Source organism: Perognathus longimembris, chromosome 4 (assembly GCF_023159225.1).
Source record: "Perognathus longimembris pacificus isolate PPM17 chromosome 4, ASM2315922v1, whole genome shotgun sequence".
In the NCBI taxonomy this organism is placed as follows: Eukaryota; Metazoa; Chordata; class Mammalia; order Rodentia; family Heteromyidae; genus Perognathus; species Perognathus longimembris.
Window position 1 is genome coordinate 45,818,641 of NC_063164.1, and position 19,276 is coordinate 45,837,916.

The 19,276-nt window shown below is 35.5% G+C and overlaps 1 protein-coding gene across 2 annotated transcripts in view; it reads left to right on the forward strand.

Moving 5' to 3' along the window:
• Positions 1 to 18,386, forward strand: part of Sestd1 (SEC14 and spectrin domain containing 1) — a 67,632-nt gene extending 49,246 nt beyond the window's left edge. For both annotated transcript variants that reach the window (XM_048345166.1, XM_048345165.1), the window contains 9 exons: positions 360 to 482; positions 7,234 to 7,428; positions 7,922 to 8,036; positions 9,442 to 9,601; positions 10,674 to 10,755; positions 11,853 to 11,975; positions 12,708 to 12,899; positions 14,956 to 15,077; positions 17,501 to 18,386. In XM_048345166.1, the coding sequence (XP_048201123.1) occupies positions 360 to 482; positions 7,234 to 7,428; positions 7,922 to 8,036; positions 9,442 to 9,601; positions 10,674 to 10,755; positions 11,853 to 11,975; positions 12,708 to 12,899; positions 14,956 to 15,077; positions 17,501 to 17,630 (1,242 nt within the window). In that variant the 3' untranslated portion in view covers positions 17,631 to 18,386. The remainder of the gene's footprint in view (positions 1 to 359; positions 483 to 7,233; positions 7,429 to 7,921; positions 8,037 to 9,441; positions 9,602 to 10,673; positions 10,756 to 11,852; positions 11,976 to 12,707; positions 12,900 to 14,955; positions 15,078 to 17,500) is intronic.
• Positions 18,387 to 19,276: the final 890 nt, after the last annotated feature.

The window sequence follows — 19,276 nt, forward strand, 5'->3', positions numbered from 1 at the left end:
CAGTTTTCTTAAGTGTTAGATAAGAACTTTGATCAATGTCATTTCTGATGTTCTTTAAATCTGGTAATTCTCTAATTCTTTTATCACAAGTTAATTTTTTAAAATCTTTTATAGCAACATTCAGCTTTCTTCTAGCGTAGCAGATAACCAGATAGCTAAAAGGTTAAGGTGCTACAGACTGGAGGAATATTCTATTCTAGCTGTTAACTCCAAAAGAAGTAATTTGTTGCCTATGCAATGCAGTATAATTTTAAAGAATTGAAATTAGGAATATGTAATGAATTTTAGGGAAGGAAACCAGTTGGAATGAAGCTTTGAAAAGTTCTTAATCATTGTAAAACTTTCTCTCTCATTTATAGGTTGTGAACTGGCTTGAAGGGCCTGGCTCAGAACAGTTGAGAGCCCAGTGGGGGATTGGTGACTCCATCAGAGCTTCCCAGGCCTTGCAGCAGAAGCATGAAGAAATTGAGAGCCAGCACAGTGTGAGAGGCTTTTCCAAAATTTGGCGTGTCATAGTGTGATTGTGCATGTATATCGTTAGTAGCAAATGTGCTTCTAAGTGTTACATAGTTGTGAACTTTCCTCTATGATATAACATACAATAAGTTGAAAATACAGAGGTCATAAAGTACATTTTGACCACCTGGTATATGTGTATTACGGGGGTGATTTTGTTTCTAACACTACTTAATTATATTGCTATAAAACCCACAATTGATATGAAATTTTGAAAGCTGTGGCTGTGTAAAAGGAATGGTTAAGAAGAAAAAGTAAGGGCTGGGATATCGCTCAGTGGCAAAGCGCTTGCTTAGCAAGTGGGACATCCTGGGATTGACCCCCCCAGTATCAAAAGAGAAAAGGCAAACGAAAGCCATTATCAGTCCTTGCAATAGAAACTTCTATTGTTTTTTTAGAGTATTTTAAACATTTATATTAACATGCACTAATTAATATAAAATAATGGCTTCTGGGTTCTGTTGTGATGTTTTCATACATGCATATAATAAAATTCACTTCCTGCTATTCTGAATGTCTGGTTTATCCCACAGACACCTAGAGGATGTATGGAAATATGGTTCTACAACTAGACCTGTCCTGACTAGACTTGTCCTGCCCCCTTTACCCTTCCTCTTCCCAAATGAAGCTAACCTCAGAGAGAGGTTAGCCCTGCTTTATTGTGAATGTGCAGTACAATTAGATGTTGAGAAAGACCTCAGAATACTTGCATTAAACACAGCTGACTAGGACTGAGTGTAGTGTTTTCTATTCTCTGTTCATTTAGGGATGCACATACCTAATTGTGAAGGAACCCATCAGACAAGTCTCAGATAAAAATAGGGAAATTGATCCTGCAGTAGCTTGCCGAGAATTTGAAATGGAGCACTTTGCTCTGGGGAGGAGTCTAAGGTCTGTTAAGCTGCTGCTGCTGTCACAGCAATCCTTGCATTGGTGAGATGTCTTCTAGTGTGTGGATAAGGTTGCTAGCCCAAACCTTATTACTTTTTACGGTGACCATAAATAGACTGAATGCAAAAATGTGAAAATAAAATTAGAATCCACTCATTTCTTTCTATCTGAAAATAGTAGTGCTACATTCCGGACCCACATAAGAGTTAAAAATAATCTGCACATCCTATGTCCACAGTGTCCATTAACTTCCACAGTTGATATGGTAATGAAATGTTGAATATCATTAGGAAATGTATATCTTAACTAAAAAAAGATTAATGAACAAATAATATGTTTTCCTTAGAATCAATGTGAATGAGTAAACTTCACCTATAGTAAGATATAGGTTAATGATACTTGACGATTTTCTTTCAAGAAATACTGTACTGTTTAATTTCCACATCGTGCTATATATGTACTTGTGTGTTTATTGTTCTGATGTTTGTACTGGGAACTATTTTAGCTAGACAGGTGCAATACCATTTTAGCTATGACCCTCAGCCCTTTTTTGCTTTAAGTGATTTTTTTCAGATAGGGGCTTTCATTTATTTTGCAGAGCTGACCTCACACCAGGCTCCTCTTACCTATACACAGGAACATACACAGGAATAGGTAGCTGGCTTATTTATTGAGATGGAAGTCTTTCTAATAACTATTTTTGTCTTGGATGGCCTCCCACTGTGGTTCTCCCAATCTCTGTCCCTTGACTAGCTAAGATTATAGATATGAAACACCATGCCCCCATATTTCTTTATAATATTCTCCCAATCAGGTTAGTTGTTAGTTTTACTAGTGGGTGATCTACATACTGTACCTTAAAGGAATTTTAATCTTATCTGAAGGAATACTGTTTTAAAAAAGAGGTATCCCAAGATTTATCATTTAACTAAAGATAGATGTATAGTCTTCACAGATTTTGTAATTAGTACTTGCATAAGATTTAAAAACGAAAAAAATTAAAAATGAAATGTATACTTGAAAACTAATGCACTTTATAGGTTCCACTATGGTTCACCTGTGATCCAGTTATGCTAAAATAGTTATACTGAAATATATATATACATACATACATATACGTATACATATATACGTATATGTATATACGTATATATACGTATATGTATGTATGTATGTATATATATCTTATATATGATTTCTGAAGTGATAATCCCTTACTCTTGTTGGTACCTTTTCTTTTTGCTTGTCCTGGGGCTTGAACTCTGGGCCAGGATGCTGTCCCTGAGCTTCTTTTGCTCAAGGTGACTACTCTACTACTTGAGATACAGCACCATTTCTGGCTATTTTTAGTAGTTTATTGACAATAAGAGTCTCATGGAAGAGTTTCTTGCCTATGCTGGCTTCAAACCATGATCCTCAGATCTCTGCCTCCTGAGTAGTTAGTATTACTGGTGTGACCCACCTGTGCCAGGCTTGTTGCTACTTTTAAAATAATATGCTACTCATTTTTAATGTGGATTGTGATTTATTTCAACTTTGTGGATTATTCTGGAGCATATTACCACAGTGTAATATAGTTCTATAACTTGCTCCTTTATTTGCAAGCAATGTTTGCTGTAGAACATTCTTGACTTTATCAAAGAAATTAGCTACACATACAAGTATTTCGGAAGTGTTTAATGAGGGCACATGACCCATGACAATGCTAAGGAAAAGATTTATGTGTGTTGAATTTTTAAGAGAAACTGAGACTTCAAAACCAGCTCAAGCAAAAGAGTCTTTGAGGATCCAATTTAGCCAGCAAATGCTTGACTGGGGGCCTGGCTCCAGTGATGGGACCAGCCATGAGCAAGAAACTTAAGCAAGAAGACAAGACCCTGAATTAAAACTTGGTATTAGCATTAAAAAAGAGCGAAAGACAGGCATTAATGTTGCATGTCTATAATCCTTATATAATTTAGGAGGCTCAGATCGGATAATAGTGGTTCAGAGCTAGCCTGAACAGGAAAATCCATAGGATTCTTATTCTCTAATTTACCACCAAAAGTTGTGGCTCAAGCAGTACAGTGCTATCCTTGAGCTCATGGACAGTTCTTAGGCCTTGAAAAAAGAGAAACATATAAGAAATAATGTGTGAGTACAAATTCACACAAAAATGGAAAAATACATTGTTACATCAAGATAAAATGACAAATTATACACTTTATTTTTTTTTATTGTCAAACTGATGTACAGAGAGGTTACACTTTCATACGTTAGGCTTTGGATACATTTCTTGTACTGTTTGTTGGGCTGGGAATATGGTCTAGTGGCAAGAGAGCTTGCCTTGTAAAATTATATACTTTATGATACTCTAAATACTTGAGAACATATATACATAGGTTGATATACATAATGTTATACATTCATGAACCTGCCCCATCCCCAAAGAAAAGAAGCACTGATGGCTTATGGGTTTTATTTCTTCAATGCATGTGTGGTATTTGGGATTTGTTGCAAAGTTGGGAGGTGGGGACCAGTTGCATGGGAAGATGGGAACAGGATTGGCAGTGTGTTTACAGTTATTGAAGCTAGATAGGACATAGGATATGATTATACTAGTCTTCCCACAACTGGTGAATAGGTTTTGGCATTTTCCATTCTAGAATAAGGCTGAAAAAGAGAATTGCGCTGCTTTACCCAACAGGTGGCACTGTACCATCATCTTGAGAATAAATTGGCACTAGATTGCCTGTGATGTTTAAGGTAGTCTAATATTTCATTTAGAAGTTCTTTCTCTCTTTGCAGATAAAAAATTCAACAGTTTAAAGCTTTCACTGGAATTTTTATGTCATGTGTAATGACAGTAACAAATTTCTAGGATCGACTGATGATTAAATAAAGATAACATTTGGAAATTTTAGCATATCATTTCGTATCAATGTCAAGTGTTAAGTTTTAGATGACACATAAGAGAATAATGCAGAAATAACAGTAAAAATTCAAATTTGTTCACTTATTTAGTACTAATGTGTAGAAAAATGAAAATCTTACTGAGAGGTATTCTTTATAAGGATTATGAGTCATTTGGTTTTTGATTACAATACAACAGAAAAATAGTAATGCATATGGAAGTGATTAGAGGACCTTATAATAAATTGAAAGTATTTTAGTTCACTTTGAGCAAAGTGTGCAGACCTAGAATCCCAGCACTCAGTACGTTGAAGCAGAAGATTGTAAGTTCTAGGCAAGCATAGGCTGCATAGTAAGAAAGATCTGTTTCAAATCCCATCTCCTCAGAATAAAATTATAATTAAATCTAAGTCCAGTAACAAATCTAACTTTACATCCAGTAACAAATCTAATTTTGTCTTTTGGGTGGGGTGAGTGTGTGAGAAGTAAGTATGTAACAATGATAGACAGAAGCATAAATCACTGAAATCACTTCAGCATTCGTCAGCATCCTACGTATGGTCTGAAGTTGCTGACTTCTTCCAAAGAGGAAGTATCTTATACAAAGCAACAAAGCCACATTCTGCATTGATTCCTTTGTTTACCCAACTTAGCAATGCTTCTTTCTTCCTCGATCAGGATTCTTGTCTCATAGTGTAAAGTGTAAACACTCAGCATGTCAACCGATGTGCATTGCCACCATGATCGCAATGTCAGTCATTCAGGCTGTCAACACAGAATGTCAACATTCAAGCTCATTTTCTACTTTACCATCTTAACCCAAACCTCAAATCTTGGGGATCACTTTTATTTTGCTGTTAATTAGTTCTTTTCCACACACCAAATGTACATAAAAGGCACTCCAGGGAATGGCTGTAGTGAATTGGAATGCAGCCAGTTAATTAAGGTCTTGGTTTTTTGTTTTGTTTTGTTTTGTTTTATTTTTTCCAATCCTGGGGCTTGAACTCAGGGCCTGAGCACTGTCCCTGGCTTCTTTTTGCTCAAGGCTAGCATTCTACCATTTGAGCCACAGCGCCACTTCTGGCTTTTTCCATATATGTGGTGCTGAGGAATTGAATCCAGGGCTTCATGTTTACGAGGCCAGCACTTTACCACTAGGCCATATTCCCAGCCCCTCATTAAGGTCTTGTACACTTATTTTTCCTTATTTTCTAAGAAGAAACACTTTGGTTAAATATATGTGAACCTGGTCCTTTCTGCCCCCATCCCAGGGAGCTACTTATTTCTTTGTGACAACCTTCAGCATTCATATCAGTTTCTTGAATTCCAAGTATTAATTTCTTTGAGACAAACTCGTGCTTACATTATATTTACAGTCCTGATCAGGTTGCAAGACTCTATTCATGTTTTAATGATTTTAAACCAGAAAAAAATATCAGATCCACAGTGGTGGTCCTTAAACCTTAGTGAATGTAATGAGAAGACAAGAGGTTCTGGTTTCTCCCAGGGAAGGAAAAAATAATTTTGATGCAGTGAAAGCAGGACATATGCATGCATGTGTGGAACTATCATAGTGAATCCCATTAATTACTATTCACTAATTACTATTAATTAGTATTCATTAATCATTATGAATTCTTTCAAGTGAAAAATAAGATTTTTGGCTGCAAGGAAGGAGATAAAAAGAGTTGGAAGTTTAAAGAGTGAAAGATCATAACTAAGTAGGCAAATGTGTTAGTGACTGGACTAGAGAAACTTAAAAGGATTTCCAAAGGATTGACACTATTTAGTTATAATTTTAAAAAGAGAACTATGTGCATATAGGCACATGTTACTTAACAATGGTGAAATACTTGCAGAGGTATGTTTCGGCAAATTTACTGATATATAATCATTACAGAGTGCATTTAATATGCACGAAGGTGGCTACCATGTGGCTACAATGTACAGTATATGTATGTGGCCTTTCATTGACCATTGCTATGCAGCATGTGACTATGCTAGTCACATTCAGCTACTCTGGTACAATCACAAGGTAAGCAGAGAAACCACTTTCCAAATTTTGACCAGTAGATCTAATAGAAAGAAGGAAGGAGGGCATGGCATGGCATGGGTTGTATGCTAGGACCAAAGATGCAAGTGAGAACAAATTAGCAAGTGCTGGACAGTAAAATATAATGAGATCAGCAGATGGGGGGAAGGGAGGGTCTGTGGGAGTATAGGTATGTACTTGCTCTAGAAGAGGAGAATTAGAGTCAGTATCTATAGGTCAGTTAATAGGTTCTGTGAAATTAAGGATTTCGGACATTTGTAGTGGTATAAGATCAGTTTCTGTGGCCCGTGGACTAGGTAGCTTTGATGGTGATAGGACAAGATAGTTGAAGTGAAAAAGGAAGTCAAGGAAACTGAGTGTTAGTTGATGTCAGCATAGAGACTTCACTAAGAAGGCTGGCCTGGAAAGGAAGTCGGGGCCTTTGCTACACCCCTCTGGATGAGGGTTTGCAACAGGGAAACTGGAGGGATAACATCATCAGCATGCACTTCAAAGGTGATCTGGTCTCTTGAGAGCAGAGAGAAGAAATGGTCTTGGAGGCAATAATGAGGAATAAGTTGGCCTCTTGGCTTGTAGTATGGTTAGTGCCCAAAACAGTAATTAGTTTAAGAGAGCTGAAGGGCTGTTTTCTGTAAGCAGACAGGTTTCCCTCAGATCAGAACCATTTCAAGGCCAGATGTGTATATACAGGAGATTTTGGTATTGGCAGTGAGTTCCACGGATCACACTGGAATCACTTTGTTGTAGGAAACTTTTCATCATTAATTTACACAATTTTGCTTTAGAAAAGCATTTATGTAGGTTCTTTGGCTTGTCTGGTCTAGCAACTACATCCTCCAGGAACCAACCTGATTTTTTCTTTGCAATGTACTCCACTGCAGGAATGGTTTGCGGTGTATGTGGAGCTTAATCAGCAAATTGCAGCACTCTTGAATGCAGGGGATGAGGAAGATCTTGTGGAATTGAAGTCTTTGCAGCAACAACTTAGTGATGTTTGCTACCGGCAAGCCAGTCAGCTGGAATTTAGACAAAATCTCTTACAAGCAGCTCTTGAATTTCATGGTGTTGCCCAAGATGTAAGTGTTCTGTTTGCTTTTTTTGTTCATATGATCCGAACAATCTACATATGGTTTTTGCATGCCTCCTAATTATTTTTTCTCAAGTAATAATTTGCTGTTGGGTATAATAAGATAAAATTCTTTCATTTAAAAATTATTTTAAGTCATTCTGCATGCAGTTAAACCTTTTAATGTCTAACTAGACTATTTGAGCTAATAGATACATTTTTTTTGTTTCTGAATTGCCTATGCCTTGTAACAGATAGAAATGGAGGCATCAATAACTTCTTGCACTCTAAGACCTGGATATACTTATTTGTCTTCATAGTGCATGCATCTCTGTGTTCTATCTTCCAGAAAACATGTATTCTAATTATTCGTTCTTGTCTTTTAATAACATAGTCTTCTCAAGTGTAATTGTGATGATCTCATTAGATAAACCTCATTAATCATTGAACACTTTAGATGCTGATTATATCAGGGTTATCTCTTTGGTGTCCCTCTGCTTTAGTTGTCTCAGCAGTTGGATGGCTTATTAGGGATGTTGTGCGTAGATGTAGCACCAGCTGATGGAGCATCGATTCAGCAAACTTTAAAACTACTTGAAGAGAAGCTGAAAAGTGTTGGTAAGCAGATTTTAAAAACGCTGAAACATAAGAGTTCTTTTTAAAAATATCATTACCATGGTTAGACAATTAACTTATACTGAACTAATTATTTGCAGACAACACAGGAACAAATAGCATAGAAAGGTTTCCTTCCCTCGAGGGAGTATAATATATGCTAAAATTTTTCTTTTGCATGGTGATTAGTAACTTCTCCCTTCATTGGGCCTTTGGCCTTTTTTGTTTACTCAGCCATGCCTATAGGTGCTGTGTCTTGCATACACTAGGATGCATAGTTATTTGTAGTGCATGCATAAACTGTAACTAGTTGTGAAGTGTTCTGTGGTAAACCCTGTATGCCCCAAACTGTGTTTTATGCCATGCTTCCCCTCTGCCCCCTGTTTCTATATGCTAACCTGGAAAATAATAGTTGGTTTGGTTCTGTGCATTTGTTTCTCCATACTGGGAATATTGCCAGGGTTACAGAATCTCCTAGGGAACTATGATCAAGTTTATTAAATTAATTCTGTCAGTTGGTCTCAATACTTTTTAGATGTTTCTACAATAGGAATTGTAGTGAACTTCCTTAGGTGGGATGTAAAAATGGAAAGGAAGTATCTGCTGATGCCAGGAGAGGGCAGAAGACACTGTAACTTAAGGCCGAGAATTTGGGGAAAGTGATGACATGTAATTGAGCCAGATTAATTAATTATGGAAAACAACTTCAAGGAATTGATTTTAAAAACATTATGATGTTTTATTCACTAATTAAGCCTTTGTTAGTCTAACCTGTGCAAAATACATAATTAGTATGCCAAATAATACTTACTCTTTATTGTAGGGTGTTACAAGATTCTTGAACCACACTTTTCCTTATTCCTAATTTGGAATATTAAAAACATGTTCAAATGGTACTTTCTATACTTCTTGTGAGCTGGACTGATCCTTAGTAACAGTGTTCAGTCTTTTTACTGTGATAATAAATTGTGTGGTTTGTAACCTTGTAAATTTTATTCAAAATTTTAACAAATAATAGTCACATCATTGCCCTTGAAGTTTGAATATGTAAAAGCAAGAAGGGAAAAAGAGAGAGACATAAAAATGTTGTAGAACTAGAAATTGTCGTGTTTTTTTCTTGCTTTTGGTTTTTACAAGTAATTATTTTCTGTCGAGTTTATGTTTTGAAAGTTCTCTTAAAAGAGAATTGGGAAGAGAGAGAGCGTGCTTTACTTAAGACTCATTTAAAAGAATTTTATTACTTGAGATATTTAGAGGATTCCCAGCCAGCATAGGTTATTGTATGAAGCAATTATATTTCATTGATTACTTAGAATCCCAGTACACTGTCTGCTGAGAGGACTTATTTGAGGGAGGGAAAACACATTAGTTGTTTAAAAGATTAACTTACGTTAAACTCTTCTTTTAGATGTGGGCTTACAAGGTTTACGTGAAAAAGGTCAAGGTCTCCTGGACCAGATCTCCAATCAGGCATCCTGGGCCTATGGAAAGGATGTAACTATTGAAAATAAAGAAAATGTGGACCACATACAAGGAGTGATGGAAGATATGCAGCTTAGGAAACAAAGGCAAAGTTTGTCTATTAATGTTAAATTTACAAGATAACAGGATATTAAAATGAAACTTACATTATTCACATACAAGCTACATACAAGTTCTTACCTGTTACAGGTGTATAGTAGGTATAATGATAAATGTAATTACTTATAATTATAAAATTGTATTAGACAATTTGTACAGCTAACAAGTACCTTTTCCTCTTTTACTTCATAGTAAAGATTTCAGTTATACTCAGCTATTTCAGATTTTGTACCACATGACTCTGCTTTGCCATAAGAAAACGTTTTTGGGGAGAAATGTGCTTTTCTACTTTCATGTAGTCTGGTATTTCTGCTGAACTTCATCTATATTGATGTATTTTTCATCTTGTGTCTTGTAAAATGTCACATATTCATAGTTGTCATGTTTACTATAGAAGCATTAGCCATTAAGCAAATGAGCTATTGTTTCATTTAGTATAGAAGTAGGAATTTAGGATTTCTTTAGTAACTCAATTTGCAATCACATCTTGAAAGTACTACATAGAAAAAGATTGAAATTGCATAAGAAAATGTATAGAATCCAGCAGAACCCGCCATCACCCAAAAGATTAGTGGAATTGTTTTTCTACTTAACCATATAGGTAGAGGTTTTTATTTTAATTCAAAATTAAATATTGTGTCAGATAATATAATTTGACAAAAATTGTTCATTTAAACATTTCCTTAGAACATTATCCTGTAAGCTAATATTTGGGAAACTGTATTTTTCTGTTTGAAGCTTATTTAATGCAGATTGTCAGTGGAGATTTCTTGGGGAAGGGTTAGTATACTGTTACGTTTATGCTTTGCTTCAATATTTTGCAGAGTCCATGCTATCCTCAGGAGGTTTGTCATTCAGTAACATTCAGGTATTTTGAGGTTTTAATGTAACATAGATATAGTTTAAATGTCCTTTAAATTTTTACAAGTCAATACAAAATAGTTGCAGTCTCCATAGTGTAGGACTAAGTACTTAGTATATTATAAAACATGTGTGTATGATAACTAAATCATCATCAAAACCTAGTTAATAAACTAAATTTATGTTTGGGTTTGTTAGATGTGAAGACATGGTAGATGTGCGAAGGTTAAAGATGCTTCAAATGGTGCAGTTGTTTAAATGTGAAGAAGACGCTGCCCAGGTAACTTCTTCATATGATTATGTTTCCACAGGGGGCTACATTTATCTTAAGATAAAATAGAGTGTACTCCTCATGATTCTAAGAAAGTTTATTGTATTAGATTTTAGTTTACCTGTGAAGAATAAAGTTGAGCATTTCCAGTTAATTTACTGAACCCATTTGACCTAGTCTCAGTGAAATCTATTGAATAGAGATTGGGAATGTATATTGCTTATTAATGTTGGCTAGGATGTTAGTAACATCCCAAAATAAAAGTTGGTGAAGCCCATTGCTTTCTACTCACAAGAGGATTTTAAGTAGCATATAAGCAACTTGTTGTTGTGTATTTAATATCAGAACTTGATGTAGAGGGAATTTATGCTTTCAAGAGTAACACCAACCAAAGCCAGGCACTGAGGACTCATGCCTGTAATGCTAGCTATTCAGAAGGCTGAGGTTTGAAGACTGTGGTTCTAAGCAGCCTGGGCAGTAAAAGTCCATGAGACTCTTATCTCCAATTAACCACCAAAAAGCTGGAATTGGAGGTAAGACTCCTAAGGTAAAGTGCCAACCTTGCTCAAGAAAGCCAAGCAAGAGCAGGAAGCTCTGAGTCAAACCCTGCTACCAGCAGGAGCACAAAAAAGAGTAACATAAATAAATAAAGATATCCCCAAACATTCATACATCTGTATTACAGAAATACATGTGATACTAAATCATATGTGATATTAATTTTGAAAGAATATCTGTAAGTCTTGACTTTAGATCATAAAAGATTGAGGAGAGAATTCATATAGTGCCACAATGATTAAAATGACTATTAGAACGTGACTGGATCTGATGGCATGCACCTGTAACCCCAGATACTCAGGAGGTAGAGATAAGAGTATTGAGGTTCAAGGGCAAAAGTAGGTAATCCTATCTGAAAAACAAAGGCAAAAAGAACTGGGGCTTTCTTAAAATCCCTGCCTAGCAAGGGTAAAGCCCTAAGTTCAATTCCTAGTACTACCCACTTTAGGTTATCTTCAATGGATTAATCACATGACAGTACTCTTGGTATAAATATTTTACTATAATAGGAGTTATAACTTCTGCTCTCTGTTGTGTGTTTCATTCAGGCAGTAGAATGGCTAAGTGAACTTCTAGATGCTCTGCTTAAGACCCACATCAGATTGGGAGATGATGCTCAAGAAACAAAAGTTTTACTGGAAAAGCATAGAAAATTTGTTGATGTTGCACAGGTACAGAACTAGTTATCTTCCTTTTCTACAAGCTCGATGTTTGAATAACTTTCTGGGTGATTATAATGTACCTTAACTCCCCAAGTTCAGAGAACGTTAGTTTTGATATTCTTGAAATATCAGAGAAACAAAAATAATGTCATCTGGTGCATCAAAATTGGCCTGAATAAACTTGAGAAGGTTGGCTCCTTCAAATACAGGTTTTCTCTCTCTGGTACACATTGCATTGTTTAGGCAACTAAGCTGTTCATTCACAGAAGTTAATATGAAAAATATGTTCTATCAGTAAATTAGAAGCCCACTTAGTGCATCTCACTACTGCTAACATTGTAAAGGGTTGTTTTGTGGCCAACCATAGCTTAAAGTATTTTTCCAAAAAGTTGTTACACTTATCATTTCCTGTATGGAATATACAGTGCCAACCTTCACTCACTAGGTTTGCTATTAAGTGAGCTTATATTCTTTCTGGCTAGTAGAACTTGTTAGACTCATATAAGGGAGAACAGAAGGAGAGAGATACTGCTAAAGAAAGATATTTATGAACAAACCTAAACATATAGCTTCCACTTCATTATTTCTGCATGTAGATCATTGATAGTAATAAGTATTACTGGATTCATTCAGCACTGATTTCTGTATTGTCATGTAATTGCAACCACAGTCCTCTCATGCTTTTCCGCTCCTCTCAACAATTCTTTTGCTGTAATTCTTTCTTTACCTTTTCTTCTTTAGAGTACTTATGACTATGGTAGACAGTTGCTGCAGGCCACAGTTGTTTTGTGCCAGTCACTGCGCTGCACTTCTCGATCCTCTGGGGATACACTGCCTCGCCTGAACAGAGTGTGGAAGCAATTTACAATAGCATCTGAAGAGAGAGTTCATAGGCTGGAAATGGCTATTGCTTTTCACTCAAATGCTGAAAAGGTTTGCTTGCTTTTTTGTAGTCTTAATGGTTATTTTTTGCAAATGCCTAAAATGTGCTAAATAGGAATGTAGTTACATCTTTATTTGTTAAAGTTTACATTAGTCCTGTTAAGAGTGATTTAGAGGGCTGGGGATATAGCCTAGTGGCAAGAGTGCCTGCCTCGGATACATGAGGCCCTAGGTTTGATTCCCGAGCACCACATATACAGAAAACAGCCAGAAGCGGCGCTGTGGCTCAAGTGGCAGAGTGCTAGCCTTGAGCGGGAAGAAGCCAGGGACAGTGCTCAGGCCCTGAGTCCAAGGCCCAGGACTGGCCAAAAAAAAGAGTGATTTAGACATAATGTATTGTCGACGTATCAAATTAAATTTCCACTCCTCACTGGTGTATTACTATGGTTAGGTCCCACAGTACTCCATCTGATGGTTTTGACTTCTTTCTCACCCTCCGTATGTCCTGGGTCTCTCTGAGTGTTGCCATGTCAGTTTGTTTCATTTGGCTAGGAAACTTATTTTTCAGTGAATTCAAGTAATTAGTCTTAGCAACAATAAAAATATGTAGCATTATTTAGGCAGAATTTTAATAGAGACTTTTCTTTCTCCTTAAAGTAAAAACTCTAGCACCCAAGTGTTTTATTCTGAAAATAAACTTTGTTATGTAGACAATTTTGTGTTTGTGGTTAAAGTTTACCTAAAAAACCAAAGTGATAGACTTGTCTGTAAACTAGAACAACTGTTGCAAGGAATCTCCAGAATTAAGCAGGTTCTGTGTTACTAAGCACCAGTACCTTGGTTTCTCACCTGAGCATTCAGTTTTGTTGCTCAGTGTTTTGTTTTAAATGACCTAGTGAAGCCAGGTGTGGTCGTGCACTGTAATTTCAGCAGTCAGGAGGCTAAAGCAAGAGGATCTTGAGTTTGATACCAGCCTGGACAATGTCTCCAGAAAGTTTGAAAAATAAAGAGGCAAAGATGACAATAAAGAAAGGATGTAAAGCATGATAAGATGTCTTATTTGCTATTTCAATGGAAGATTATTATTAAGTATACTATGAATGGAAAAGTGTACAGACCTTAAATGTTCTGCTTGATGAATGCTTACTGCCCATGTACACTGTTACTGTACACATTACCATAACCCGAGAGGCTGCCATACTCTCTTTTGTTCACAATACATTTCTTCCATCAGAGGTGACCATTGGACTTATTTCTAAAACTACTAACAACTTTTTAGGAGTCTACATTAAAATTCTATTTGCAGAACACATTTTACAATCTTGAGGTCTTTAGAGGACTAAGAATAAATACAATTAAATTTTAGTAGAAATCCAAATTTTATTTTATCTACTACTTGGCCTTTACATTGCTTATAATAAGCTTGATTTATCATTATTTTACTCTATAAAACTACATAAAGCTCTTTGTTATCACATAATATTTTTCTTTTGATCTTTCTATTTTATAGCAGTAAACTTATTATCCATATCTTTAAGCAAATTGTATAATAGTTGAGAAATAACTAAATTGAATTTTAAAGTATTAAATAGAAACAAATAGAGTGTCACCAGAGATAAGATAATAAATATTCCTGTATTTGAATTACCAGTTAAATCAATAGATCAGGTATTAGTCTATCTAGATTTTCACATCAGTTTCAGGTCTGTGTTCTATGTGCTGTTTTTAATTTATGTTTTCTTTTTAAATCTCTCTATTCCATAAGAAAGGAGTTTGTATTTAATCCCCAGCTAGTCATTGAACATACAATGAAGTGTTGCCTAATGAGTTACAGAGTATTTTTAAGTACAAGTTGAACTTATTTTCCAACATGTACTCTATTAAGTCATCTTTTTGGAAATCACTCTAGACTCTTTTGTTCTCTGATTTTTATTGTTAGTAGGGATTATTTTAGTTTATTATTAGAATTTCTTGAGCCAACTTTATGAGTGTTTTGTACAGTGATAGATATGGAGATGCCAAGAGCACAGCAACTTATTAAATATATATATGAACGTGGGTCCTTTTCTCTATCTTTTGGCTGATGTTGCCCTTTTATTTGCTGCAGATTTTGCAAGACTGTCCAGAAGAGCCTGAAGCGATTAATGATGAAGAGCAGTTTGATGAAATTGAGGCAGTTGGAAAATCACTTTTGGATAGATTGACTGTTCCTGTAGTATATCCTGATGGGTACAGTGCATGTTCTTGCAATTTTATCTTTTTATTGATGAAGTCATAAAGTGAAATTGTTAGAGAAACATCTATTTTATTATTCATTAGTTTGTTTATTATTAATTAATTAACTTGAAAATTAAGAATTCAAAGTAGTGTTTGAATTGAGGGCTTCATGCTTGAGGCTCTGCTTTCCGTTGGTTATTTTTGGGAACATATCTTACTTGTTGTCCATGGGCATATCTGGACCATGATCCATCTTTTTAGGTTTCCTGTCATTGCTGGAATGACAAGTATGTGCCACCATGTGCAGATTCCCTGTATTGTAGACTTTTCTACTTGGGCTGGCCTGGAGCTGTAACCCTAATGTCAGCCTCTCAAGTATCTAGTATTACAGATATGAGCAACCAGTACCCAGCGTTGCAAATCTATTCTTTCTAAGAGTACTATCAGATTCATGAGCTCAGAATGCACGCCAGTGCCAAATGCCTTAGTATTTCACCCTCATTATTTTTGACTAGGTAGTACAACACCAGCATGATTATTTCTGGTTTAACCCTCAACAAAACATAGGCTCAGAAAGATTAAGATGACCAGGATTTCACAGCCTGTAGATGTGGAAGTTAGAATCTCAGGTCTCTCTGACTCATTCTGTCTTTTCTGTGTTATATGGCATTCTAAATTTTTCATGTATAAAATGATGGCACCTTAATTCTTCCATTCTCTTCCATTTCACATGATCATTATTAGATATGAAATAATTTGATGTCAAAATCAACAAGCCAGTAAAAGAACCAGAAGGAGTTTGATCCCTGGTGATCTAAACTTTCTCAATAGAAATAGTTTTGAGGTAAGCCAGAGAATATTTTACCTAAACAATAGAGAAGTCAAACCACTGGCTGAAGTGTGAGCATACTCACCCTGTGGTGGAGTGTGGAAGAGGACAGACAGCATGGCCCCTGGAGCTAGAGGTTTCAGCTTCACTGCTTACCAGCAGTGACACTGGGGGAAAACTCCATTGTCTGTTCCTCAGTTTCCTCATCTGCAAAGAATGTTGGGATAGAGGCACTTCATGGCTAGGGTATTCCCTCAGCAAATGTGAAGTACTTCAGACAGATATGTAACAGACTGAGCACTGTTATTGCTGTGTCATGAACTTCTAGTGATTATTTGGATTGATATTAAAAAGATGTCATTTTATTCCCTAAGAACATTATTCATGGTCTGTACTTGGAAAATTTCTAGTCAAGTCAAAGTTGAACTATCAAAAGTAGCTTGAGGTTATATACCTATAATAAAAGAGAATAAAAGTCAGCTGGTAACATTATAGACTAGGTGACTTTGTTTGGTTCACATCAGTGAACCCCTACTTCAGTCCTATACTCCACAGTCCTTGTGAGTCAGTCTCCCTAACTTCAGTCAGCCCAGGAGCATCTGTCTCTGGTGCTTGTGACTGAACTTCTCCTTCCTTGTTCCACAAATATAGTGTGTGTCATTTCCTCATCCTTTTGAGATAAAAGAATAAAGACCATACAATCAATTTCAGAACCACTCAATATTTGTAACAGTTATTTTATTTATTTCAGATTCTTACTAAAATACATGATTATTAGCTATTTTTACATTATTTACCAAATTAATATCTAATGTTTTCCATATTGATATGATAATCTGCTAATTATATAGAAAGTTTATATGACAAGGTATTTAGATTTATCTTTTCTAAATCTTCCTACTAAAATAAATAACATTTGTGTCCTGAAAATATAGCTTCAAATTCTGATTTGGGGGGTTGAGGGTATCTCAGTAATAGAACTCTTGCCTAGCATGCAGAACACAAAACAAGGCAAAGCAAGAAAAGCTAATCTTGGTTTTCTGTTGTCTGACCTTGGTTAAATCACTTAACTTCCTGGGCCCTCGTTTCCTGATATACAAAATGAAGAGGTTACGGATATAATTTTCAAAACTATTTCAGTTCTAAAAGATTTTGTGACTCTAAATGCAGCTTCTTGAAAGAAGAATAAAATTTAATTACTTTTACCTGTTACACTACCAAATAACATCTTAAATTAGGAAGGATAATTTTCTATGTTGTACATAGACCATTGAGCTCAAGTACATGTACACATCTTATGTTTATCCTTATTGTCCATGAAATAACAAGTACAATGTCCCAATGTTAGATTGTTTGCTTTATTGGGATTATCATAAATACACATGATAGGACATTTGCATCATCATATCTCAACATTGAATATCATTTTAAAATATTTCTACTGCTGCATCAGGTCAAAAGTAAACTTCAGTGTGCAAATGAACTAATTGAATTTCTGCACATAGGGAATATCACATAGACATTTAATAAAGTTTGCTTCTTTTTGTCTTCATGGTAGCTAAATGAATTTGTTGTAATCTCATTTTTCTCTGTGTTTCGATTTTAGAACTGAACAGTATTTTGGGAGTCCAAGCGACATGGCTTCTACTGCAGAACATATCAGAGACAGGATGAAATTAGTTAGTCTCAAAAGGCAGCAGCTGGGACATCCTGAAATGGTGACCACAGAGAGCTAATAGCTACCCGCCTTCCAGGGATCTGCTGGACACACTCCCGCATGTCATCTGCCACAGTACTTTGAGATTCATTTCACAGCTGGATAAGCCTCATTTCTTCTCCTGACACATTTCTCTCTACAGGCTAACACCTCCCAACTACCAAGGCATAATTATTTAACATGCTTTGAGACCATAGACTCCAGGTATCTTAAAAGAAGGAATTTGTAAACATTGCACTGAAAACTTGCTTTCAAGCTTTACCTGATCTGTCAGTTAGTAAATAAGCAACTGATACTAAGCTTTGAATGGTGCTAAGAATTTAGGAATTCTCTCTATAAAAAAACACAGTTTCCCTTCCTTCCCAGGTGATGTAGTACATTTAGACTATAGTTGTACTGTTATTAGTAGTGACATCATCAAAATTTTACTTTGTAATTCTTCAAACTTATTTTTATTGTGTCCATAGAGAAATTTCTTCAGATCTTTGATATATTCATTGAAAGAAAATTTCCTATTTGTATTGATAATGTATTAAAAGTTGTTTGTGCTTAATAAAAAGCTTCGTTAAATTTAGTCTTATTTAATTTGGTAGTTCTATACTATTTCCAAACATGAGTGCCTTAATGAAAAGGGCATTCTTAGAATTGTGAGGATGGTTTAATAATTGTTTCATCATGGTGGTTGCATGTATTTTAGCCAGGAAATTCATATTTAAGCATGTATATATACTAAATAAGCATGTTTTTCTAATAAAAAATAGTTGTGAAGAACAAATTAGATATTTAAGAACTTAATAATGTAACACTATTTTTAATTTTTCTCTTCAACTTAAAAACTACTATCCAAATTACTTGCTGCCCTGAAGATAGTTTGTCTTTGAGAGAGGAGAGCTGAGGAAGAAGGCATAAAAAATTACCTCAGTGTAATACTGTATGTCAGGGTAATATTGCTGGAACTAAAATAGGACTTGTTAGTAAAATTTAATTACTCATGACAGACTAAAGACAAAAATCAATTCAGAAGTTATCTAGTCACAAGTATGAGTCCTTTAGAAATAAAACCTTTCTAAGAAATGGTAGTGCTTTTACATTTTATTAAGTTTAAATTACAGAATGCATATGTGTTAATTTTTAATTCAGAAGATTTTTTTAAGAGTAGAAATAATTTTTAGGCTTGTGTTCAGTACTATATTTTGCAAAGAATTGTATGCTGGTTTCTTTTTCAAGTCCACAAACATGTTCATGTATCCTCTGATGCAAAAAGCTCTCTGAACCTACTACTGCTTTCCAGCCTTCTTCACTGCCAGAGTTTTTGGAGAAATCCCTGCTCGTGCCTCTACATCCGGTTACTCACTATATACGCAGCACCTCAGTCTGGTTTTACACAGCACTCAAACAGAACTGTTCTTTTTCTTCCAGCTACTGAACTGAATGCTTTTCTTCTCAATCTGTAGTCTGTGTTCCTTCCCTTTCTTTATTGTTAACATGTAGTGTGCTGAGCAGCCCTTCCCAGTGTCTCCTCCCTCAAAGATGCTATTCTGTGCCATAACCATGAGTACAGTTGTGTAACTCCTTTAGAATAGATCTACTAAATATGCTCCTTGCTCCTTTTCAGATGTTGTCCCCAGAATGCTTCTGGATCTTCCTTAACTATCTCATCGTTAG